Raw genomic sequence first — 27,826 nt, forward strand, 5'->3', positions numbered from 1 at the left:
TAATCTGTATGTCCACCATTAGAAGGTACAACCACCGTAGTTAAAATTACCCTTTGTTATGTCCACAGTATGTGGACCAAGTATGGTTCTTTACTGATCAGTGTTCTACTACTTTTGGATCATATAGTGATATAAGTCCAGCTCGGTACAATTCACAGAATTTGTGTATATATACAGAATCTAAAGAGCAGACTGACGCTGGGATCACACTAGCGTTCGGCAGTCCGTTCTTAGGTTTCCGTCTTCTGCATGCAGAAGACTGAAACCTGTCATGCCGAGTCCGGCCGTGAGCGTTTTATGCTCTCCGTCGCGAAACCGTTTTTTTTAAAACCGGACCTGGAGTACTGCATGTTCGACTCTGTGAAACTGTTTCGCCGCGGAGAGCATAAAACTCTCACTGGCGCTCACGGCCGGACACCTTTCAAACCCATTCAAATGAAGAAAGAGTCCCGCAGCTTTCCGTCTCCTGCTCTGTTTTGTGCAGGAAACGGAAACCTGCAAAACGGACTCCCGGGCGCAGATGTGAACCAGCCCTAAAAGATGAACTGAGATTGTACACGGCAAATGTAATTATTCACTATGGAAGTGTTTTAATGGTGTCCGTTCTCCACCTAGTGGACACTAGTTGTCACTACACTTTGCTGTAAGTGCCCCATTGTACCCTGTAAAATGTTAATGGTTTCTAGTTGTATTTAACCCATAATAGAGAAGATATCTGGAATGCAAAATATTGAGACCTTTCATGGCAATCCCCTTCATAGTAGGGTCACCTCGGCCTTTCCTCTGTCTCCTATATGTTTGAATGTGCATAATGTCCATAACTTTCACCATGTCAGTTTTATAGACTTTCCATTTATAATTTCACACAATTTTATGAAATTCTCCCCATTAAGGATGCCTCGTCACTGCTCTTTCCCATCCGCTTCTTCCCCTGCTGTAAAACCCCGGGCTATAATGAATATTTTATCTCCCTGGTTGTTACTTTTCCGCAGTCTCTTACAGCAGATTTCTCTGGTTAAACAGTTCCTGCTGTCATTTCAGGGCAGTCTGCACATGCATATAGTACAGTGACTGTAGGAAATACTATATACATCTCCGTCACATGATATGATTGAGTTATAGATGGTTTGTCTGATTTTACATTTACAGCTTTTTGGAAGGTCTCATTTACCATTAATGGTTGAATCTATAGTAACACGCAATAAAATATTAAAAAGTAAAATAAATTATTTCTGTATTTGAAGAAGCATCCTGTTCCTGCCACCTGTACGTAACCTTCTGGGCATAAGTCTCATTACAATAAGCAGGCCCAGAAAGTACATCATTCTTGTCAATGGGCTGTCTTATGACCTAAACTCATTGTGCAATACCAGACATAACCTGTGTACAATGGTGGCTCTGATTCTTCCGGAGGAACTTTGGTTTGCTAATCTCATGCAACCTTTTTGGCAGGTACTTGTGCAGGCTATATGGTTAAAGGGGTTGTTCTGGACTTATTCTTAGCATAAGTCATCAATTTAAGATCAGCATGGTCCGACACCCAAGCCCCTGGCTGATCAGCTGTGTTAAGAGGCTGCAGTGTTCAGGTGAGCGCTGCAGCTTCTTCAGTACATACCAGGCACAGCCTTATACATTGGTACAGCGAATGTGCTAGCTATAACGGCTCAGCCTATTCACTTGAGCCATGCGACCAATGTATGTGACTATAGATGGACTGTGAAATGGAAGAACTACTCAAGGAATGCTGCTCCCGCTTCAGCCAGCTGATTCATCGGATCCATGGATCTTCAATCGATGACCTATGCTAAAGGTTAGGTAATTAATTAAAAAATAAGTTAAGAAAATGCTATTGTCAGAATGTATTTTGCTATCGCCATGTTGCAGAAAAGCCACCTTTTTGTAGATTTTCCGGCATTTTTTTCTGCGGAGTCGAAGCCTGGAGTGGCTTGAACAATAATGAGGAATGTAAATAAGCTTCCTATATATCCACTTTCTGCTAAATCTATACTGACTTTGACTCAAAAAAAAAAAAAAAAAAAAATCTGCAGGAAAAAAACAAAATGCCGTTTTTTCCTTTCCATGTGGCCTCAGATTTAAAGCTTAGATAACTGAACTGCCAGTAGATCTAGCTTCCCAACTTATCCTGTTCTATCATCCTGTTTGGCCTTATTGTGATCTCTTTCTCCAGTATAGTTCATATAAACACCCAGCTTTTCCAGCCTCCTGAATAACTCTGCCTAGTTATTCATGTTTAGTTACCTCTTACAGTATTGAATGATTCTTGGGTTCATTAGCTGTCTCTAAAACCTCCCTGTCCAAACCTTTACGGCAGCCATATGGATTGTTACCCAGCTTTCCCAGATGCTGCATGATAGAAAAAAAAAAATACAACTCCAAGGTTTAGGTTTGTTTTTTTTTTTGTAAATCTGAAGGTAAATATAATGTATAAAATAAGGCCTTTATTATGTAAGCAGATAATAGATGTAAGACAATGGAGAATGATAGCTATGCACACACCAGGGAATTCGGAGAGCTCCAGTCACACCTGGAAGCTCTGAGAAAGTTTGCAGTCATGGCAGAGATAAGGAATAGAGATTAGGAGATGGTATCAGCCTGAGAAGGCTTGTCCTGGCTCATTGAGTAACACAATAGACATTCATGTGTACTCCTTACCTATTTTATCTGGATGAAAGCCTTTATATAAACACCCTCGGCCTTGGGCCTTTGACCCCTGGACATTGACTGCGGGAGGGGAAATTAATACTGTTAATATCTATGTGTATGCTCAAGGATCGCCATCATAGCAGCTACTGACAGTACGCCACTGGTTTATTGTCTGCAAAGACTTTTTGGAAGTTGGATATACATCATATGTATATCATATCATATATCATATCATATATCCTATCATACATACATATACTCATATAAATGCAATAGATATATAATGTGTGTATAGTTACTCTACCACCAAAATCCAGGGAATTAAGAATTCCCTGCATCCCAGTGTAGCATGTGTATATTGATATGGCTATAGATATGTTCTGTACAGGGTATAAGATTTTATGTTACATAGGCTGGTTATAGGTTTTCCTCCGCTACAGAAACAAAAGACAAGCTTAAACAGATCTAACCTACTGGAGCTTTGTAGCTGGGCCCTCTGAAGTAGACAATGACTATTTTACTGTTTGCCATCAAAACCCCTCAAGCCCTCCAGGGCAAGGCTAGAGATAAACAGAGATCAGATAGCACATACTGCTCACCCCAAGGACCTGCTCGGACACCCTCTGTTGTCCCTAATCACAGGGCTCCGGCTTGTTAATGGTTGATCAGGATTTGGTCTTATCTCCCCTTTGTCTTTTGTCTAAATTCCATTGACAAACTAATCAAATATAGTAAGAAAAAATATTATGCAGGAATGTTGTCGCTTAAGGGGTTAATCCATTCTCAAATACTAATAAAGTGAATCCTGAGGGGGGTCCCTCACCCCAGCTATAGTGAGATTCCCTCACTCCGGAGAACCCGGCTTTACATTGACAATACTGTGTATTTTTTCATTTCACCTGTGGGGGTGCTACTGGAGAAATTGGCGGGGAAATTAATTAATCCATCTATGCCACCTTTTCTGTTGTAGATGTGTGGGATTGTGAACCATTTTTGGCATACAGCCCTTTCTAGTGCCAAAGTTGTACCATTCACTTGAGCGGGCTGGGGCCGGGATGTCTTGGTCCACCAAATATATTACGAAAAGATAGGGGGACCTCCAATCCCATGGATGCAATACAGTTGTATTGCAATCTATGGGACTTACAATGAAACGATTGCAGGTTCAAGCCCCCTACGAAGGTTAATAAACTTGTTTGGTTTTGGAAAGAAAAAAAAAAACTTGTAATAATCAAGTTGAACCCGGCTCTGACCAAATCCGTTTGCCCGTCTCTAATTATAACTCATGCCAGAAAAGTACATGGGAAAAATATGCAAATCTGTCTTCCATGATGTAATCAGGAAGTCAGTGCCTCAGTCATGCAGTCCAATAGAGGGTGCTCCCTGAGGATATGCAAGTCTGTCTTCCATGATGTAATTAGGAAGACAGAGCCTCAGTCGTGCAGCCCAATAGAGGGCGCTCCTTTTAACATCATGCCCGAGCTTCCCAGAGGCCTTTGTTTGCAATGATGTGAGATTTTCACTAGGTACAGTCTCTCAGCCGAGGACAGCTGTTTCGATGTTATTGCATCTCTTCAGCCCGGCGCAGAGAAGACTGACCTGGCAGTGGTGAGAGACTGTACCTGGTAAAATCCCACATTATTGCAAACAAAGGCCTCTGGGAAAGTCGGACATGATGTTAAAGGGAACGCCCTCTATTGGACTGCGTGATTGAGGCACTGACTTCCTAATTACATCATGGTCAGGGGATAATCGTACATATTAGGGAGAGTGTGTGTGCCTACATAGGCAGTACGGAGACTTACAAGTCATTCCTGCTCCGCTAGGGATTCTGGGTAAAAAATATCTCTCACTCTATTCCTTTTGGAATAGAAATACTAATTTGGCAATTAAATCCGCATCATGATAGTAGGCTTATTAACTGAGTCATTACATTCTGGAGAATAGATTTGCATATGTTTTACCCAGAATCCCTATCGGAGCAGGAATGACTTGTAAGTCTCCATACTGCCTATGTAGGCGCACACACTCCCTAATGTGTACGATTATCCCCTGACCCTGGTCTATAGTCTCTCACTCTGCCAAATCAGTATCCCTGCGCCATGCTGAGGAGGTCCAAAAGACCGAAATAGCGCTGTCCATAGCTGGGAATCTGTTCCTCTTGGAATAGAAATATTAATTTGGCAATTAAATCCGCATCATGATAGTAGGGTTATTAACTGAGTTGTGCATGATGTTAAGGGGGCTGCCCTCTAGAGGGCAGCATACAGAGGCACTGTTCTCCTAATTACAACCTGGAGAATAGATTTGCATATTAATTACATCATGGAAGACAGATTTGCATATTTTTCCCATGTTCCCTTGCACAGTGGAGTGCTAATGGCTTAATACGAGCCAGAAAAGTAGTGAGGGTTACTCCATAAATCTAGCCCGTTAACAGGCGTAGGCCTCCATTCTGGCACATGGACGTGCGGCTGATTTATTAAGAAGTCAGAGCCACTTCATACTCCACGTGCGCCTCGGGGACTTTAAGAGTTAGTGTAGGACACGCCGGTCTTCATAGATTCACCCCTTGATATTTTAGTTCCTTACAGATTACAGCTGATCGTTGGGGTACAAGCAAAAGGTCACCCCACCTTTATGATCTGCTTCTTATCAGAGAACCCTTCTATCAAAGGGGATTGTCCAGACTAGACATCCCTGGTCATTGGTAGGGAACATTGTTATTTGGGCGGCTGTAGGAGTGGGAAAAAAAATAATTGGGGTTAACTCTGCTACATCTGAACACCAGTCTATGCCTGTACAGTGCATTCTGCTTTGGTATACTTTGGCCATTTTACCCATGCATATACAAATTTACATTAGAGTCTTTGGTGCCATGCCCATCATCATACAGTATGTCCTGGTTTTCACCTAGGTCGCCATTTGGGCCACTTACACTAACATTTCTCATCTCAATGACTTGCCAGGATCAGTGTTTTTCTAAGACTCATTATCTTGGGTGTTCTTTGTGCCCCCTGGTAAGTATAAACCAGGCGCTGACCTCTGTTGTGTTTCCATTAGGAAGGTGTGACATTGCAGTTTAGTAAGTCACATTAACTCTACTGTACCCAAATTCTCTGCAATTTACTGTATTCAAGGTCAAAAGGAAGGAAGCGAGCGACAGAAGTGACACCAAAATTTATGGTGGGGACATATTGTGCTTTGAAATGCAGACAGCTTGAGCTAGTGTTAGCCTTGTAGGTATGGTGCAGGCCTTTGTCAATGCGAGACAGGTCGTAATATGCGGGGGCAAGTACAGGAGCCTCATCTAGGGAGCAGTTTTATATTAATACACTACATGGGTAAATATACTATATACTTATCCAGACAGCTCTACACTGGGCCATATTTGGATTGTAATGGGACTTTTAACTTAATTTTCTTTATACGGGTTCCCCAATGATAAAATGATCTCTAAGATCGCAAGGAGAAATGAAATATTATACGAATATATATATATATATATATATATATATATATATATATATTAGAATTGCTCCAAAGGCATACTGACAGAGAGTTTAGATTGTGAATGATACGGAATATGTTGCCGCTATATAAAGGAAAATACTATAGTATTATGTTACACTATGCGGTGTTTTGTCATACTTTACATAGTTTACTGTATCACTCTATTATATAATAGTATTATATAATAGTTTTATACAGTGTAATTGATTTGTGTTTGTTATACTGTGTATAGTTTTGTGCTCTATTATTCTGTTATACTATATATAATGGTACTCTATTATATATATCGTAGTATGCTATAATATTCACACAGGTACAGATAGTGGGGAATACCCGTGTAATGGCCGTACCTGTGTGAATACTGTATATAGCATACTATATATAAGAGATCAGTGGTTAGTGCATGGGGTCATGGGTTTGAATCCAACCATAGACAACATCTGCTAGTTCTCCATGTGTTTGCTCGGGGTTTCTTTCCACATGTCAAAAATATTGACTACTTGTAACACTGACACTTGTGAGTTGAGGTTGGGGTTGAGGCCTGTACATCAGTGTTATCCCAAAAGCTTGTCCCCTGCTGCATAAATGGCAAGTTAACTTTGTTTCTCACACTGAGAACAAGCTCTCCCTATCACTCCAAAACGTAAATGAGACGAAGATGGCCGACACTATTCTTATGTATCAGAGGTCACATGTTTTCGGCAGCCAATGGGTTTTTCCAATTTTTTTTCAATGCCTCCGTTGTCGTAGTTCCTGTCCCACCTCTCCTGCACAGTTATTGGTGCAAAAAACGCGCCAGGGAAGGTGGGAGGGGATACGAATTTTTACTACATTTGCCGCGTTATTCGATTGGAATTGAATATATCGAACAGCCTGATATTCGATTGAATACCAATTCGATCGATCGCTGTTCGCTCATCTCTAGTTAGCAGTAATGTGATGAAAATAGGTTAAAGAGGTTACTTTTTATTATTATTATTATTATTATTATTATTATTATTATTATTATTATTATATGAACATTGTGTCCATATGGGTTTTTTTCTCAGATATCCGCACATGGCCCATTCTGCTCCAGCCTGACAATATTGTAGAGTATTTTATGGAGCACAGTGCCACCTTGTGGCCATGATTTGTACATACACAACACCACCCCTCCCCCCTCCTCTTTTTTTCTGTGTAAACCCTGGAAGTCCTCTGGTATGATTATGCTGTACAATGTATCGATTATTACATATCTACATTTTACCTATTTCATTTGCATTTATTTATTTTTATTTATTTTTTATAGCAATCCGAGAAGATGGGATGCCAGGTGGAAGAAACAAGAGTATTGGTCCTGTGCAAGTAAGGATAAAAGCCATTCCCATATTTTTCTGTATTTTCTAAAATAGAGCATCTTAAAGCTGTTGTCCGGATCTTTCAGGTAAAGGGGTTTCTCACATAGGATATGGGATCAGTGTATGAGGTGAAAGGAGAGATTGCATGATGTATGTCAGTCACTCCATTCACTTTGGCCCTGGTGAAGCCTTATCCATCACATAGAAGTGAACGTAGTGGTGGTCACACATGCACTTGTCACTGCTTTCACACTGGACCCCCAATAATCAGACACTGTGGATAGTGGCTAAGTGATGTTAATGTGGAAACCCCCTTAATGGCCTTTTCTCATGTATAATTGGTAACTATTGGGCCCCTCACCGATCAGCTGAGCAAGGGGACAAGAGCCCTGACTGGAGCATTGTGGCTCCTTTGTTACTTATCTAAGCACCGTGCCATACGAGTGTGTGATTGTGCCCACTGCAGCATTGCTGATCCTAATAAAAGGGGGATGTTTTACTCCAGTTGTGAATGGGAGTACTGGAGTACAGCACTCGGCTATCTCCAACACTCCCACTGAAATTAATGGAGCAGAGGAATCTGTGTCCACTACTGCTAAATTCACAACAAGGTACCTTACCCCCCCCCTCTGAGAATCAATGATTGGACCCCCGCCGATCAGCAATTCAGTATGACACAGTCCCACTTATATGTATGGTGACATTGCTTTGTATTGTTCATAACTATGCAGTATAGACTGCTCTGTTGTAAATGGCCTATTGCTAGCTGCCAATCCAGTTCTAAAGGTTCAGCATTTGCAAAATTTGAGGTGCCATGATTCCCCATTGTAATAGTATTGACCATTAGAGATGAGCGAGTACTGTTTGGCTCAGCCGATCCGAACAGCACGCACGCATTGAAATGAATGGATGCACCTGGTACTTCCGCTTTGACGCCGGCTGACCGCTTAACCCCCTGCGTGCCGGCTACATCCATTCATTTCAATGCATGCGTGCTGTTCGGATCAGCTGATCCGAACAGTACTCGCTCATCTCCATTGACCGTCTGTTATCATAGTATTAAAGCAGATGCCAACCGACAATACAGGTTCTACTGCAGATGGCAGAATCGCCATGTTAATGTCATTGAGATGTTGCTCTATAAGAGGAGTTGGCAACCCCCGTTATGCGTGCCAAAAGTGGCATGCAATGTTTATTTACCTGGTACGGGCAGCTCGAGTCCTCGCTGAAACTGAAACCCCGGAATATAATAAGCGGAGCCCCAGGGGAGGTGATGAAACATAAAAAGTAATGTCACTCACCTTCCCTGTGCTCTGAGCTGCTCTGTTCTCTTCGGCGCTTCTACCCTATGTAAGAGACGGCTGATAGGGCTGCAGGGGTCACGTCGGCATCATTACGCATACGTGACCCCTGAGACCCAATCAAAGGTCGCTGACTTCCAAAAGCGCCAAAGAGAACGGAGCAGCTCTGGAGTGCAAGGAAGGTGAGTATCATTATTTTTAATGTTTTATCACCTCCACTGGAGCTCCGCTTGTTAATAATAGTGAATGTAAAAAATTGGAATATTATTGAAATTGGATTATTATATTATGTGGAGGGAAAATTATAAGACATAATACCATGTGCAGGGGCCGCTATGGGATATTATTCAGTAAAAGGTGTGTTTTTGCAACCAGATACATAGTGTGTTTCCACCATAAGGTTGCTGCCATACGGTGCTCCTGGACACGTGCATTTACCACTAATTGGGGGCTGCACATGCACTTTCATTGCTTCTAATGGTAAAGTACAGATGCGTCCCAAGAAATAGCAGTAAGCGCATATCTCCTGAAGCATCTTGCGACAGCACTTCTGTGTTATGGGTTTCTGGTGTATGACTTTAGTTTAGGGGTCGTCAGACTTACAATGTTTGACTGGCACTTTACATTTAAATCAGCACGCTGAACATAAAAGCTTGCCTACCCCTGCTCTCTAAATTCTTCTTTCAGATTTCAGATGAAGAGATTGAAAGGATAATGTCTGGTCAAGAGTTTGAGGAGGAAGCTAATACTTCTTGGAGTAACAATGGCGACAGTGACCACAGCTCCCCAGGCAATGCAGTCTCGGAGAGCAACCAGCCATCTCCTGTGTCCACACCCTCTTCAAGGTAACATGGACTTTGCTGGTCATGATGTATCAAGTGTCGATGGTTTGTTTTATTTTATGCTGACATTGTTGTCTGTCTTCGTCTACAGTAGATCAATGGAACTGAATGGATTTGCTTCCTTACGGGACCAGTATTTGGGGACCCCTGGACCAACGCACTATCAGTATCTACCTCATCTTTTTAGCTATTCTACTCATTCTGCTTTGATCCCTTCTCAACCTCGAAGTCTAGACCCTCAGTCACACACTCTTATTAACCAGCTGCTAGCTGCTGAGGATGTGGAGCCACTCAACACCCCGATGCTGATTGAAGAGGGGTAAGTGTGCCAGTCCTAGACAATCATTATAAGGGGCATCACTGCTGGTACCTCAGCTGTAGAGGATCAACTCCTTTAAGTGAGTCTGTCACCAAAACTTGCAGATAGGTAATTTAGGGTCATCAGAATCAAACAATCAGGACGATGTCATTGCTCCAATGAATTATGCGGCAACACCCTTGTTGCTTCAAAGAGCTCATTTGCATATTGAGAAACACAATAATATGTTAATGAACACTTGTGTTTCCCATGAAATGAACTTTTTTTTTTTTTTTTTTTTTTTTTTTTAGATCTGTCCCTTTGTTATGCTTCCTGGAAATATATGATTAAATTGACAACTTGGTATTACATCCTTTAGGCAATAAATGCTAATCATCGGATGTCAAACTGTATTGGCAAACACCCAATTGGCAACGAAAATGGTAACCCTCAGGTTTTAACTAATTCATAACTATCCAGGAGGCGTATTAGAGGAACAGCTTGAAAGGGCTTTCTGGGATTTATTAACTGTTGCTTTCCCTGAGCGCCGCTTCTGTTTCATAGGTCATGTGGCGTTACAGGATCTGATCACAGCTCAGTCCCACTCAAGTGAAGACTAAGCACAGCCACTAAACACTAAACACTGTGCTTGCTTTGCTGTGAAGAGATCACAATGCTGCAGCCTCTTCAGACACCTGAGTCACAGACCCCCTGACAATCTTTAACTGGTGTCCTTTCCTAAAGATGGTTAGATCAATTATTAGGGCTTGATAACCCTTTGCAGTGTTCCATCTCACGTCAGCAGGGGAAACGTTTGTCTGGTATAGGAAAGGCCAGTCTTATTATATTTCCCCACTCATCAGAGAAGCAGAGAGGAGGTCAGCGCTTCAGAGGGGAGCACATAACTTCATTATAAGGTTAGATAATTAGCATCATTACACTACACTTTAGCTCATATTCAAATAGGAGGGCCAGTTTTTTTTTTTCTTTTCTGGATGGACTTATAAATTTTTCACTATGGCATTGTTGAATGTCACCTCGCCTATGTGAAGCATCCTTGGTACTGATATATTCTAATATTGGAGTGACAGGATATAAGAATTCTAAAGTTTTCAATAAAACTGCCATTGTTATTTCAGAATGACTCCTGCACCACAAGTCACCTTGAAATCGACTTTTCCGCTCCTCCAACCTTGTATATTGTCATTCGTCGCTGACTTGTGAACACTGGTTCTTATTCTCTGCCATTTAATTGCAGATGATAAAAACTATAGATGTTTAGTTATAAATATTCTAGTATTGGAGGGGCAGAAAACGCTCATTAGCATAGTAATACAAAGAGCTATAACATGCGAAGCCCCCGTTCCTGGAAGGAAATGGCTTTTGAGTTATAATAGATTCGCATTGAGCAAGAAAAGTAGAAACTCATTTCTTTTCATAAAGGCAATAAGAAAAATTAGACCATCAAAAAGTTGGTATCGGTCTGTACTGGGGAGGGTTTGATATGAGGTTTTATTAAATGGAGTGCCCAATGCCATTTCCTGGATCATCTTAGCTAAACGTCCAAATACATTGCCCAACCCCAGGGCAGGATGAGCATTGCTGATACTCGCTAACACTCCCAAAATGTGCAGGAGGCTCCCACTAAAATGGGTGACCACCTGGCATCTCGGAAGAATGGCCAGATCTTCCAGGTCCCTGCGGAATGCTCCTGCATCCACCAGGCTCTGTCTTATTACAGTATATGTGAGGTTATGTTCACACTAGAGTCAGCCATCACTGGATGACAGCAATGGACATTAAGGGCCCATGCATACGACCTAGTGTGCATCAGAGTTCGGAGCCGTGTTTAATACAGAATGAAGTTGGATGAGTGACATCCAAATTCATTCATGTCTATGGGGTTTCTGGATCCATTCTGGTTCTATAACACTGAGCAGGATAGGGTATAGGGGCACTCGTCCACATTAGGGAGAGTGTGTGCCTACATAGGCAGTACAGAGACTTACAAGTCATTCCTGCTCCGCTAGGGATTATGGGTAAAAAATATGCAAATCTATTCTCCTGGATGGAATTAGGAGAACAGAGTGCACTCTGTACACCACCCTATAGAGGGCAGCATCCTTAACATCATGAACGACTCGGTTATAAAGTCTTTTAATCATAATGTGGATTTAATTGCTAAATCAGTATTTCTGTCCCAAAAGGAACAGATTCCCAGCTATGGACAGCGCTGTTTCGGCCTATTGGGCCATCCTCCGCATAGCGTAGGGATACTGATTTAGCAGAGTGAGAGACTATAGACCAGGGTATGGGGGCACTCGTCCACATTAGGGAGAGTGTTTGCCTACATAGGCAGTACGGAGACTTACAAGTCATTCCTGCTCCGCTAGGGATTATGGGTAAAAATATGCAAATCTATTCTCCTGGATGGAATTGAGCAGGATAGTAATCATGCATATTTTTGGAACGGAATGGATTTGACAGCCCCTACATGTGAATGCACTCATCTGACTGCATTATGTGATCAAATCTGCCCCCAACTCGGATGCACACTTTGTCATGTGCACGGTCCCGAACTGTGAGGGAGCGTTCACACTATCGTCGGCGTCCAACAGCTAGTGTCTGCTGCTAATGTCCGTTCAAAATCTTGTGCGGACATTAGCATCGGACACTAGCTGTGTCCGTGAAATTTTGCATTCATTTAAATGGACGTCGGGTGCGTTCTTTTATTGTCCATGGGTGTCCTTAACTGTCCGTTCCCAAAGATGTCCGACTTTTCAAGCAGACAGCAAAAATCTACATGTCGGGTTATAATCATACCTTAGTGTGCACACTGGGCGGTGATTCACAATCCGACGGCATCTTCTGGCACGTCTTCCTCTTCTTTCTTCTTCTTTCGGGAGGCCCTCCGGTCCTGGCTCTTCCCCGGCTTCATCGTCCTCTTCTTCCAGCGGTTCAAATCTGATTGTTTGAAATCCGGCGCGTGCGCAGTAGTGCGCCCTCCGGAGCTACTGTGCACTCTCTGGCGCCATTTTTCTCAATGGCAGTGTGCACGTGCCATATTTGATCCAATCAGATTTGAACCGCCGGAAGAAGATGACGATGAAGCCGGGACTGGAGGGCGTCACCGAAAGAAGAGGAAGGCGTGCCAGAAGATGTCGGATTGTGTATCACCGCCCAGGGTGCACGACAGATATGACTTACATATACGTTTTTATAGTTTTAATTTAAAATGGAGGGGGGGGGGGGGTTAAAATTAAGCTTAGCGGTGCCTGTATTGCCTTTTTAAAGGCTATTCACGCATTTGAGGTGCTTATACAGCTTAATTTTGCAGATAGAGCCCCTTTAATAAAAGCATTTACATTTAGATCATCGTGGTCATTGCCTCTTCTCTTCTGCACTGTAATGTTCTTTTTGATCTGCTTTGTAGACCACAGAGGTCTATGGATGCCATGAACTGTCCACTTTTTACAAACCCAAAAACATTGGGAAGTATAGCAAATAAAAACATTGTGAAATACAGATCAACCATAGACAATACACGACCTGAGAATTAGTAGGATCCAGTGGCGTAACTACCGCCATAGCAGCAGAGGCAGCTGCCACAGGGCTCGCGCGACATTAGGGGCCCAGTGACAGCCGCTACCGCTGCCATCATTATTCTCGGGGGTCTTTTCGGACCGGGGGAGGTAAAAAAAACATAAACACTGTTACTTACCTCTCCACGATCCTTGCAGACTTCGGCCTAGTCGTCTGACATCTCATGACCCTGGCCTGCGTCCCAGGTCATGTGACGTCTGACGTCATTGAAGATCAACTACTTCGGAGGCCGACAGCGTAGGAGACGGGAGATAGATGAGTAACAGAGGGGTTTTTATGTTTTTCTCCCCCTGGGTCTCCGATTATTATACTCTGGGGTCTGAAAAGACCCCAGAGTATAATAATTGTTTATGGGTGTCCACAGTGGGACATAATACTCAGGCAGGAGCCACTATGGGGGATAATACTGTGTGCAGGGGACGCTATGGGGGATAATACTGTGTGCAGGGGCCACTATGGGGGATAATACTGTGTGCAGGGGCCACTATGGGGGATAATACTGTGTGCAGGGGCCACTATGGGACATAATACTGTGTGCAGGGGCCACTATGGGGGATAATACTGTGTGCAGGGGCCACTATGGGGGATAATACTGTGTACAGGGGCCACTATGGGGCATAATACTGTGTGAAGGGGCCACTATGGGGCATAATGGAATGCGCAGGAATGCGTAGGAGGGGGTCGGTCGAGGTCTTTGGTGTCGGTCGGGAGGGGAAGGGGGGCCATGTCAAAAGTTCGCCACGGGCCCCGCCATTCCTAGTTACGCCACTGGTAGGTTCATTTGCTGCCTGTGATGAACACAAGGATCACCTCTCAATACATGTTATACTAGTAATTTGCACAACATTATACTTTACTTTATAATTATTATTATTTTACTTTTTTTTTTTTTTTTTTTTACGTTTTTCTCATTGTATCTCCTAACATGGACGTCTTTCTTTCTCCACACTCAGGTACAAGGTTACTCAGTCTGAGCTTTTAGCCTTGCTGTGTCGACTTGCAGATGAGCTCCTGTTCCGTCAGATAATATGGGTGAAGAAGTTGCCGTTTTTCTGCGATCTTACCATTAAGGATTACACGAGCCTGCTGAGTACTACATGGCAAGAGTTATTAGTACTCTCCTCATTCACTACTTACAACAAACAGATCTTCGGGGATCTAGCGGATGTCACATCTAAATACAATCCCTCTGAAGAGGAGCTGCATAGGTGAGTGCCCGATGTATGGGAAATTGTATTGTATGTGCTTAAAAAACCTCAGTCATAAACTGCTGAAAACTGATGGTCTTTGACATGGCTTGTGGTCACTATGTGGCTGGCCCCAGGGCCATTTTAACACATTGGTGGGCCCTGTGCCAAGGTTTATCTATAAGGGAGAGCTATTATGAAAGAGAAACTTATTTTTAATCAGGGCTTTTTTTTAAGGGGAAAATTTTTATTTTTAAGAGGGCTAGTATTTATAACATTCCTCCCAACTTTCAAAAGCTAGAAAGAGGAACAGAATGTGTGGTGCGCTATGCAAATTTAGCTCCACCTACTTCTACATTGGCCCTGCCCATTCTCATCCACCCTAACATTATAATGACCCCACATTATAATGTTCTCCTCCAATTGCCCCACAGTATGAAGAAACTAGAGGGGGACATTAAACTGGGGGCAGCTAGAGGCAGACATGTCACCCACCAACTACCCCCAGGGTGTAATGTCCACCTCCAGGTACCCCCAGGGTGTAATGTCCCCCTCCAGCTACCCCCAGGGTGTAATGTCCCCCTCCAGGTACCCCCAGGGTGTAATGTCCCCCTCCAGGTACCCCCAGGGTGTAATGTCACCCTCCAGGTACCCCCAGGGTGTAATGTCACCCTCCAGGTACCCCCAGGGTGTAATGTCCCCCTCCAGGTACCCCCAGGGTGTAATGTCCCCCTCCAGGTACCCCCAGGGTGTAATGTCCCCCTCCAGGTACCCCCAGGGTGTAATGTCACCCTCCAGGTACCCCCAGGGTGTAATGTCCCCCTCCAGGTACCCCCAGGGTGTAATGTCCCCCTCCAGGTACCCCCAGGGTGTAATGTCACCCTCCAGGTACCCCCAGGGTGTAATGTCACCCTCCAGGTACCCCCAGGGTGTAATGTCCCCCTCCAGCTGCCCCCAGCTGGGCGTTCACAACCCACTGCACAAGACACTTTGCCTTCAGAGTTTGCTGCATTGTGTGGATGGGATTTGTGTAATTTCATTCACTACATAGCTACTGTTGGTTTCCATTCACTGACAGCAGCAATGCACAATAGTATATTATAAAGTTCCAAAATATGTTATTTCACAAAAAATACACTTTGGTTAAAAGAAATTCTTTCCATTCAAAAGTTTGCCACGGGGCCCCACCATTCCTAGTTACGCCACTGCTTCCAATACTGTGCAAGTGGTCATTTTCTCTTGGCCTGTGGGCATGCACAGGTAGGAGAAGAATAGAAGGCTATTCCGATGTGGTACCTAGGAAAAATTGTGTCTGACTGATAGGATCCCTTTAATACAGAGCAATATCTTAGTGCCAGTCTGCTGCAAGAAAAGCCAACGAGTACTATATTTTAGTGTATTATTAACAATAACACTCATTTCCTTAGCCTATAGTTATCCATTCAGGGAATAAATAGCCCAAATATATAACATTACACATCAGTATTGAGTCTCATCTGCCATTTTCTTGTCCATTTGGCCAGTTCTTTAGGGAGATGACATTCTGTACTGTATCTGACATTGCGGAGCATTGCGTCATGTGAACACGTAAAAAGTCCAAGGTCTACATCATTTATGGCAGAGGCTGGTCTCAGTACAGACCCTGGTCTGTTTATGCACAGTGTATAGCAATGGACCATGACTTGAGCAAAAACCACAGTTAAGGGACAGTATTGCCCCTGCAATGAACACTTCCCTTCTGCTCACAATTGGTTAACTGATGGCATGGAACAGCCGTGCCACATTACCCTCCGAGTTACCTCACCCACATCACCAAAGTTCAGATATCACATTAATATAAATGTAAAATGATTTTACAGCTCTGACCTCTGACCTCTCAGCCATTAATTGACAGAAATGAGTTGGGGTCTTTAAGTTGCATGTATTGGTCTGTCTCTAAATCTCGCCTTATCTGCTTCTGGGGCTATGTAATATGCCAGTGATTTACGACCTGTTTTTTTTTATATAATCGCCCTTTATCGGGCGGCAGATTACAGGGTGATTTAGGGCTGCTTGTGGGTTCATGCACAGCTGCACCAGCCTCTGGCCAGCTCCAGGGAGCCCCTAACAAGCTCGCACACCCAAAACTTATCTGGACCTGGTTATTCGTGACTCCTTTCTAGAACTCCTCCACCCAGGCGTCAAACACAAGCCCTCCATTTATTGGTGACATTGCTCAACAGCCGTGAAGACTCTGACTCTAGGAAAGGCTTCCATTGCTCAGAAGTCTTATCTAATCCTGTGATTTGTTGATTCCGGTCATTTCTCTGCTCATTTCTGTATCTTCAGCTGCATGTCAGTCTAGTGAACGGCCGGTCTGCTGTAGTAATATAGTCTTTTACTCAAAGGAAATAGGATTTATTTATTATGCTTACTTATATAGCGCCATCATATTCCGCAGCGCTTTACAGATATTGTCAGTCACTGTCCCATATAGGGCTCACAATCTACATTCCCTATCAGTATGTCTTTGGTGAGTGGGAGGAAACCGGAGTACCCGGAGGAAACCCACGCAAACACGGGGAGAACATACAAACTCCTTGCAGATGTTTCCCTTGGCAGGATTTGAACCCAGGACTCCAGCACTGCAAGGCTACAGTGCTAACCTTTGAGCCACTGTTCTGGATTAATGTGAAAAAAGTGCCACTTGTGTCCTTTGTCATTATCTGAGTATTGCCAGTCAGTGTTTTCAAGGGTTTTGTCAGACTAGACTGCTGAAAGGGGTTGTCGAAGACTTCTGCTTAATGGATAATGATGGCCTCTCCGCAGGAATGGTTCCCTGGCACCCCCGTGCAATGTACGAAGCTGAAACTGTATATACTGTAGTAGTGGTCCCACAGATCTGCAACTCTGCTACCGTTCAATTCAATAGGAAGCAGACCTCCATCCAGTCATACACTTTGTATATATGGCTTCTGGCAACTGTTAAGAGCACGGCCTCCAGTCTGATATTGGTGACATATCCCGTGGATAGGTCTTCAGTTTCCATTATCCGAGGATCTCTGGACACCCCTAGAAATATAACAATGGCCTTTCAACTTTATTAGCTGTCATACATGTTGCTCGGCTTCCTCTGGACACCCTCATCCAGGTGCATACTCGGATTGGCCAAGGGTATATGTATGTACGCTCAGTGGAGAGCAGGCAGCTACCAGATATCCTTGTGAGATTGGAATTTAGCATGTCTGATTGTTTCACCCCATGTCGTCTGTTTGTGGGGGGTGGTGTTGGGGAGTTGGCACCCCCAGATGCATGTAAGATAGTCGGCTGGTCCTGTTGGAATTAGTGGTTTCAGCCAACTTTACTCTTTTGTATATAGATGCCCATAATGGTTTGCCCCATAATATAATGGTACAGTAAAATATATTTGCACAAAATTATATTAACACCCACTTCAGTTAAGAAATCCCTGAGTGTTTTTGACTGTTCTCAGAATTTTTACTTTTCGGCCTAATCTCCTGATACACCAGCTCACATCTGTGGTGGGCCTGAACTCATTCTGCATATGCATAATTTATGGAGTCTGCGGGTTTTCGAAGAATAGAGACCCCCCCCCCCCCAACACTAGTGTGACCCTAATGTAAAAAGACAGGACATGATCAGTTTTATCACAACCAGTCTTTTGTTCCTCTCCAAGAGATAACTTGGGACCAAAGGCATCTGGCGACGACTTACTCCACTCACCCCAGAGTCGCCACATGTTGTGTTCACATTACCTATATCCAGGTCAGAAGGATATATATTCACCTCACTAGGGTAGAAAGGGTACTCTCCTAGTACTAATACCCCAGACTCTGATCAGTAGCGATGTGCCCACCAGTGACATGGCACAACCAATGGCTGGAGGACGTCATCCATAACAACTTTCTAAAATAACATAATTGAGCAGTGAATTGAAGGCACTGGGGATAATGGTAGCTGCCTGGATTGATATTAGAGGAATTTCCGTTGCACTGGAGGGTTCAGGTCATTAGGACGCCTTGGCGTGGGATTCCCGCACCTGGCAATTCTGCAATCTTTGCACCTGCTGTTTCTCATTGTGAGCATTCAGTCTTGTGAAAAGAATTTCAACACTCCAAAAATATTCTTTTGGCTGAGGCGGAGCTGAAAAATAAACAGTGGGTTTTTTTTTGCTTTTCTTTTTTTTTTTTTTTTTTTTTTTTTTTGGGAGGGGGGGGTTGTGTGGCACACTAAAAAACTAAGTCTTATACTGATTGCAGGGTCTTGGGGAAAGTACACAACAATGAACAGAAGGTAGAGAGGATTACTGGTGCTTATTAAGGAGATCAGGGAAACATGGGAATAACATATGCAAATGAGCTTTCATTTGAAACAAAGAAAACCATCTCTCTAGTGCCACCTGGCGGCCTAAGGTAGTGCTACAGTCAGTTCTTCCTTTTGGAGAAGAGCTAATTTGCATGGCAAAGATGGAAGTCATGTACCCTCCTTTACTAGATTTAACATGACATCACTTTTGACTGGAGTTTTGCTTTTAAAGGGAAAGTGTCACCAATTTTTTAGTTATTAAAATTTTTATTTTTTTCTTCTATTTTGTGTTTTCAAGTTTGTTTGTTTTTTAAGATTATTTTAATTCTATTTTGCGTCATCTTACCTGAGCCTCTTTTCTGGCACTAGTCTATTATTGAAGTCTACCTAGAGATTTTAAGGCATGCTTTTTGCAGGGAGGGAGAGTTATCTATTGTCAGTAATGGTGTTATCTATAGAGGTATTGTCTTCTATTGTAATCCGGTCTGTGAGGTAAATGAGGTGACTGCTGAAAAGAAAACCCCTACAGAATTGCCAAGTGTCTATTATTAGGCTTCACCGTTAGAGTAAAAATTGCAGGACCTAGCACTTTAAAAAAGAAAAAAAAAAAAAATTATAGGTAGATAGAGAGCAACATGGAAAATGAAAAATAAAATCAAAAATGTTTAAATATGCTTCTTATCCTTAAAACTCAAATCACAACAGTAAGTTCTTCAGTGATGTATGTTTCAAGGTGGAAACAGATATATGGCCACGTGATATCATCCAGCTTTCCTAGAGTCCTGAATTGCACATATTTCTCGCTGTCTTTATATGTGGTTATTCCTATAGAATAATATAAAATGACTGTTCAGAACCCTAGGAAAGTTACTACCACGTACTGGACCTATAGTAGAGACCAGATTTGTCACACAGCTTTTCCTAGAACAGATATTTTAAATAAATAGTTTAAAAAAAAAAAAAGAAAAAACTTTAAAAAAAAAAAAAATTCTGGAGTAAATGTGTAATGCTCTTTGTTTGCTGGGTTATGGTGGAGACTGTACAGTATATACCATGGTTTACACAAGTCGTCTGTAAGTCATCCATCGTGCAGAGGAAGGAGTTGCCAGCATGTGTGTGGATACATGGAGGGTGTAATAGATTCCCTCTGGGTGAGCAGTTCAAGGGAACAGTAACTATCCATCTAATTAGAGGATTATGGTGGAAGCCGCCGTGTCTGTGCCGCTCTGCCGCGCTCGCTCTCACTAATTCTTCTGTTTCCTGTACACTGTGTTGTCCGGTTTGTCTCGACTCCCACCTGAGGCCATGCCAGCCTGTGTTCTGCAGCTGCCCCATCACTCCCCTCTATCCCAGCTGTAAACATCAGCGCTGAGAACGGCTTTGTCTTTTGTAGAGTGTAAAGAAATACATCAGCATAAGCCTAACAGAAGGAAGTCTTTAAAGGGGCCAAAACCTATTTTCCTAAACCGTATGAGGAAATTGATTGTTAATGTAGGTGGGAGTCCCTTGTCAAGGATTGCTGAGCACGGAGTGCCTTCTCATACCTGCCTCTGCTTGGCAGCCACAGTATTTGAATCTGGTGGGGGGTTTGGGTGGGTACTAGCCCCCAGGAGCCTCAGAAACTGAGCTCTAACTAAATCTGCCACTCAAAGCAATGGTTCCCATCCATGGCACACACTCCCTGGGGTACATGTATCACAGGTTAAGAGCTACACTTTTTTTCAGTTCATTGGTTTTAATGGAAACTGTGTAATGCTTAATTTTCCCTTGCGGTGGCGCTGCAGGGAAATGCATTATTTGATGTCCTGTCTCCAGACTGGATGGACGTCTGTAATCTTCAAGGCTTCTTTCTAATACAAATTAATGTTTTATTAGTTTGGCATATTGATACTTATGTTGAGCCTAGTTTACACTATAAAGACTCCTCATTGGTGCTGGACTACCACCAATAACCCTATTAATAATATGGGGGCTACTACTGTGATCAGCCGATCGCTCCCAAGACCTTCTGCAAGTGTCCAGGAGAAGATGCTGCTGGTTGGTCATCTGCTCTGCGGCGGCCTCTTCGGGGGATCTCTTGTTACATGTGGCCATTCTATACTCCATAAACTATACATTTTTTTTATAACGCTGCACGATGCCAATCCTCCATCATTCCTCCTAGAATTAGGTGAACAAATTGACAAGGGGAATGGTAACCCCGAGTTGACAAAGGAGATTAGGCAGTGTGAGTCTGGAGGGACGCAAACACACCCGGCACTTATATCTGCGGGGTGGCTGAATGGATTTGGATTAACAAAATGCTGCGGGTGACCGCGCCGATCACATGATGCATGTTACTGGGCTTCTTTGACCTAGTGATGGGTCCTCTTTAAGTGAATGATGGTCCCGAGACCACCTAACTGCAGATGGTTATGGGTAAGATATGACATTTTTAGGTAGCAGTAGTACTAAATTATACAGGTAGGGGGCACTAGTGACTATAATGTGCCTCAGCATTTCTATTCTTTTGGTTTTCACTCCCATACCCCCCCCCCAAAAAAAAAAAAAAAAAAATTGAATCAAAAATAAATTACAAAATAAAAAAATTCTATCCCTCTTCTTTATATAACTATCTACTCCCATTAGACAACCTGATCTTCCTCTACTGACTTTTAGTTTCAGTGAAGAGAGTATGGAAGTGATGGAGAGACTCATCTACCTATTCCGAAAGTTTGGCCAACTCAAGGTAACCAATGAAGAGTACGTCTGCATGAAAGTCATCAACTTCCTGAATCAAGGTGAGTGTCTGCTGGATCTTGTCATTCACATTGGCAGATTTACTGTGACGGGGTTAACACTAGGTGGCGGTATAGCAGTAAGTGAGGGTTGGTTTTTTTTTGGGATTCATATTCAGTTCACGTAACTTTCCACTTATTAATCACAATTTAATAGCACTTTACCGCGGCCACCAAGGCCAGAACAGGCGTCACATCACATATGTATTACGAGCAGCAGCACTGGAAGATTAGTCCTGTCCAAATAAGGATTGTGTGACAGATCACCAGCTGTTCTCGCTTTATCTGAGGAGGATGACCCTAGTAGATCAATGCGGTGACCACACAATACACTCATGGTTAATATTGTGCCAACCTTGTTTGCCAGATTGATATTTTTCATAACGTTGTTAACTTCACCTTTTTCTATTTTTTTTTTCAACGTTTTTTTAAACGAATAATGGAAAAAATCTAAAAAAAATTTTGACTAATACTTATTGGGAGTTTACAAAAATTTCCAAATGCAAACAGTAAGGTAACGTGAATAAAATGCAAAGAGAGTCAGGAAAGGGGAAAAGAGAAGGGGACAAAAATTCAGGAAAAAACATCGTAGAATAATTAATAATCAAGAAAACCCTCCAAACAAGGAAAAGCAGAAGAGACAACGTTCATGGGGTGGGGGGAGGGGGAAGAGGGAGGGGGTCAGAGACTATGAAGAACACAATGCGTATCCCATGGGTACCAGATCTACAGGAAGGCACCAGTTGTGTTCTTGAGTGTGGCAGTAAGAAACTCCAAGCTGGGCACATCATGGACGTGCTATAAGGACAGGTAGGAAGGTGTAGACTTTACCAGTGGAGGACCACAAGTGTTTTAGCAGAGATGCATGAACAGTTTGGAGGTCTTTTTTTTACCAAGGTGTATAGGAGGCAAGTTAAGCAGGTAAATATGAGAATCCAATGGGGCACGCTGGAGAAAGAGTTTATCAGTTACCACCTTAACCTCTGTCCAGAAAGCAGGAATTAAGGGGCAGTTCCAAAAGATGTGGTACAACGTGCCCACCCCAGAAAGTCGTCTCCAACAGGTCTTAGGGATACTAAAATTGAGGTCATGTAAGAGGACCAGGGTATGGCACCAAAACCTCAACAACTTATACTGAGTGTCCTGGAACGTGATACAAGTGGACGATTAGCGCAAGACCATATGATCTGCCAGTGTGTCTGGGAGATCTGTCTACCCAAAACCTCTATCCATCTGACCATGTATTTGTGGATGGCGGGGTACGTCCCTCCGGAGAAGAGAGGATATGGTAGATATTCGATACCAGCACGACAAATCTTCTCAAAGAGCGTAGAGATGGATACCCGTGATGCCTCAAACTATGTAGTCATAAAGTGGGCTATCTGCCCATAGTGAAGCCACTCAGTGGACGGTAAGTTGCCTGGTCCCCTGCTGGTCTTCACTTCCTGGTCTCTTGACCCATGGGAAATGCTCAGCCAAACACTGGCTGCCAAGGGTCAGTCATTTCCTAAGGGTAATAACCCTGAAGCGGAGACCAGTGAGGAAACCATGTAGTATTAAAAATAATTTATATGGATGTATATGTATGTGTGTGTGTGTGTGTGTGTGTGTATAATAAAAATATATATATATATATATATATATATATATATATATATATACACACACACATATGTATACATATACACTTTTCCCTTTTAAAAACTTTTTATAATATCAGAGGGTTTTTTCAGGTAAAAATGAAACTCTGGTCCTCACGGGCATTTGTTTTCTACCTTTTTCTCTCAAAAGATATCCAAGGTTTCAGCAGTAGTGCCCAACTTGAGCAGCTGAATAAGAGGTATTGGTACGTCTGCCAGGACTTTACAGAGTACAGGTATCCACATCAACCCAGCAGATTTGCAGACCTCATGATGTGTTTACCTGAGATTCGCTACATTTCTGGTAAGTTCAGTCCATCATGATGGCCTCGGCTAGGTTAACAACCAGGATCAGGTTAGGCGGTGTCCTAGGAATAAATATTAAATGGAATGTGTTGCTGAAATATCCTTAATTTTTTTTTAAGAATTTTTGATTTCCTTGTCACTATCCTATATTTAAAGTGGATTTTATCCCACCTCCACCGATTCACGTTCTTAGTACCTGTTAATAGATGCTTCTCCACTGATTCTCGTGCAGTTGGAATTTTCCTCTCTAGCCCCCAACATTCCTGAGCAATAAGTTCAGGTAGTTTTGGTGCCTGATGTGTTGTTTCAGCTCTGATATCAAGAGAGGGGCTCGAATCAGATCTCGAATCAGTCGGCCGGTGGCAGAGTTCAGAATCACACCCCTAGTTTGCTGCTACCTGACTGCCGTCTTCCGCTTTGATTGCTCAGAAATGGTGGGACCTAAAAGATAAAACCTGCCAGAATCAGTGGAGATGCTGCTATTATTATATGTAGTAAATAAATAAAATGATATGTATATTTGGAGTATAGAGATAGAATCCATGTAAACACGTAATCTTGGCTGCACCATAAAAATGAAGCCTATTTTTTTTTTTTTTTTTTTAAAAAGCCACTTTCTACAATTCCACACCATAGTGTTTTTCTTCAGGTTCCCAGTACATTGTACATAATATAAAATGGGACCATTATGAAGAACAATTTGTCTGGCAAACATTAAGCCCTCATATGTAGAGATGAGCGAACACTGTTCAGATCAGCCGATCCGAACAGCACGCTCCCATAGAAATGAATGGAAGCACCTGGCACGTAGACTTTGCCAGCGGCCGGCCGCTTAACCCCCCGTGTGCCGGCCGCTTCCATTCATTTCTATTCGAGCGTGTTGTTCGGAACGGCCGTTCCAAACAGTGTTCGCTCATCTCTACTCATATGGCCATTTTAAATTACATTTGAATCTTCATTTTATCGTATTTTAGTTTTAACGCTTTTCATTTCAGCTTTTTCTGTTCTTTATTTTATTTAAACATTTTTTTTTACCACTTTTTAAAAAATCTTTTAAAGTAAATTGTGTTGACTGAAATAATTATTTGTGATTCACACAGGGAAATTGCTGCATGTACCCATGGAGCAGCTACCGCTGCTTTTTAAAGCGTTTCTTCACTCACACAAGACAAGTATTACTAAAGAGTGAGGAATGAGCAAGGAACAAGGGAAGAACTGATCTGAAAACAGCTGGGAACCAGGGCTGTCCTGCATCAGTTAAAGGGAAAAAAAGACAATTTGATGTCCCTATATGGGATTTTTTTTTTCTTTTAAAGTTTGTGTTTTTTTAAAACTCCTTTTCTTATCTATTTATTTTTTGACAGAGTTGAATGTATTATCTTCAACACGGGTGCACAAACATAAATGCAGTTGTTGCATTTTGTTGCTGTTTACAGAGCTAAAAAATTGTAAAGCCTTTTTATGGGAGGGATACAAGTGTTACAGTGTTGCCATTTTTGATGGGTTTTTTTTTTAATATGCTTTTTTTTTTTCTCTTGTTGGGAGTGGGTGAAAAATATTTCAATAGTTTGAACAAAGAAAACTACCTCGATTTTTAATATTTTTTTTATAGATTTTTGTATGAATTTAATAAAATGTCCATAAAATATTTGTATTGTTAAAAATGCTGATATTAACTTGTACCATTTTTGGTTTATGCTTGATTTTTTAAATTTTTTTTTTATCAATGGCGAATATTTTACAGTGTCTGGCTTCGCACAATAATAAATTATATAGAGCATACCAATTACACTAGGGTCACACTAGTATTCAGGAAATCTGCAGCGGAGACTCCAGCCGTAAAAGGGGAACCTGTAAGTCACCCTTTGTACATTGTCTTCATCTATGTAAGGCTGTCCATTGGCATCAGTAGTCTCCGTTTCCCGCCACCACATCCCATACACAGGGGAGTAAGCTGTTGACTTGCATCAATTTTCCCAAGAACAAAAGGTTCAGATATGTCATAATCCGACGTCCTGGTTCTGCTTTCCCCCGACATGTTCCGGTTTAGCCAATATTAATCTAATATATGGATCTAGCCTAACCCGTCATACCTTAAAGCCAAACAATTCAGTAAGCAATATATAATCAATATAAAATGTAAAAAAATAAAGAAAAATAACATAAAATATAAAAAAAATATGAAAAATGTTTTTCCCCTCCTTGCTTTTACATCAAGTAATGTAAAATATAGTTTTGTGTGTTGTTTAGAACATTATTGTAGTTAGTAGATGTCTTGTAGATTCATAGCTTTCTTCCATTGGGGTCATCTAAGGTTCCCAAAATATCAAGTATTTCACTAACATTAAACCAATTAATTGTGATAAAATATAAGTGCAAAAGCCAGATACTGTATGAAATGAAAATAAAATGACCATAAAAAGTATTTAGTTTTTCTCAGCATTTTTCCTACAATTCCTCCATTTGTACATAGAGACTAGTAGAAGGACACCATCCTGTGGTGCTGAGCACGGCCTCCCTTGGGCACATACAATAAGCTTTGCCTACTCATGAATTTGCTGTATACTAGATCTGAATGAGGGAATGGTAAGATCCCATGCACACGACCGCATCTTCATTCACATGGGGCCTAGTTTTCATGCGTTAGACCCAAGTCTTAGTATATGGGTATTGGTATTCTGAGATTGATTGACGGTTTTAGAATCCTATACGCTTAGTATTAGTTATAGCACCTTTAATGTCATTGCTGTTTTTGTATTTGGAGATCATGTTAAGAAGAGCGTCATTTTCTAAGGCCTTAGGGACTTTAACTGGGGCAACCATTGACAGAATAATCTTCCTGATAATTGCCTGGTGTAGTGGGGCCAAGTGAATCACCTCTTTTGTGCCATCCTAAAAAGTGAGATGAGAGGGGAGTGCGAGATCTTCTGAACTATTGTTTGATCAGAGCCCTTTACGAGCTTGCATTATGAACAGAGAATTGGCCTATATATTAGATGGCGTACTTCTTTTTGTCATGTGAGTACCAGGTCTTAGGGCAGAGTCTCACGCACAAGTACCCAGAACTTGTGACTTTGAACAGGGTAAAATGCAGTGTTCATGATGCCAAGCTTTAGGCATTCTGACTAGTTGTACAGAGCTAGGCATACTTGAGGGGAGCCAGCAGATCATATGTATCATATCATCATATAAGATGTTTCAATGAACAGTAGAGTCCTGGAAAATATTACTTGTAAGAAGATCCCAATGATTGGTTCCAAAAACACCAACGTCCTCTACAGGAGCACTCCTATACAATCCATTGGTTTAATTGGAGAGTTAGTCTTGAATACCTGGTCACGTATTATTTTGGATATCTAACTGCTCTTACATACATTTTTTTTTTTTTTGGGGGGGGGGGGGGTTGTGCTCTGCAGTCAGTCCATGGTACTATGTACAATTGGAGGAAATGGCCATAGTAACCCTGTTTCTAACCTGCATACGTAGAACTGTTTTATTGTTAACTTTTGTTTTAGGTGTTTTATTTTGTGTATTTGTGCTTTATTTTTATTTTTTACTTTACCTGATTGTTTTTGTGGTAGAGGGAAAGATGTTGCATTTTCATGATTTAAGATTTCCTCAAGTTACTTGGTGCAATTTTCGCTGCGGTTTATTGAACCAATGCTAGAAGTGGATTCAGAAGGAAAGGCAAATATAAAGGGAACAGCCAAACTTCTCCTCCCTGCAGAATAGAATTTTGGCTCAGAAACTGCCTGAATGTTTCCATCTTCACAGTTAGGGGGCGTTCACACTACCGTCGGTGTCCGACAGGTAGTGTCTGCTCAAAATCTGTCACGGACATTAGGAGCGGACACTAGCTGTGTCCGTGACACCTGTCATTTATTTCAATGGGCATCGGGTGCGTTCTTTTGCACTCCGTGCCCGTCCTTTCTTGTCCGCAAGTGAAGATGTCCAACTTCTCAAGCGGACAGAAAAACCCTACATGCAGGGTTCCTCTGTCCGCTTGTGAAGTCGGACATCTTCACTTGCGGACAGGAAAGGACGGGCACG

General features: G+C 42.2%; 1 protein-coding gene across 2 annotated transcripts in view; it reads left to right on the forward strand.

The window, feature by feature from the left end:
• Positions 1–25,040, forward strand: part of NR6A1 (nuclear receptor subfamily 6 group A member 1) — a 46,946-nt gene extending 21,906 nt beyond the window's left edge. For both annotated transcript variants that reach the window (XM_075260581.1, XM_075260580.1), the window contains exons 3-9: positions 7,469–7,524; positions 9,506–9,663; positions 9,752–9,979; positions 14,515–14,769; positions 21,712–21,833; positions 23,622–23,774; positions 24,877–25,040. In XM_075260581.1, coding sequence (XP_075116682.1) covers positions 7,469–7,524; positions 9,506–9,663; positions 9,752–9,979; positions 14,515–14,769; positions 21,712–21,833; positions 23,622–23,774; positions 24,877–24,965 — 1,061 coding nt within the window. In that variant the 3' untranslated portion in view covers positions 24,966–25,040. The remainder of the gene's footprint in view (positions 1–7,468; positions 7,525–9,505; positions 9,664–9,751; positions 9,980–14,514; positions 14,770–21,711; positions 21,834–23,621; positions 23,775–24,876) is intronic.
• The last annotated feature ends 2,786 nt before the right edge of the window (positions 25,041–27,826 follow it).

Source organism: Leptodactylus fuscus, chromosome 11 (genome assembly GCF_031893055.1).
Source record: "Leptodactylus fuscus isolate aLepFus1 chromosome 11, aLepFus1.hap2, whole genome shotgun sequence".
Lineage (NCBI taxonomy): Eukaryota > Metazoa > Chordata > Amphibia > Anura > Leptodactylidae > Leptodactylus > Leptodactylus fuscus.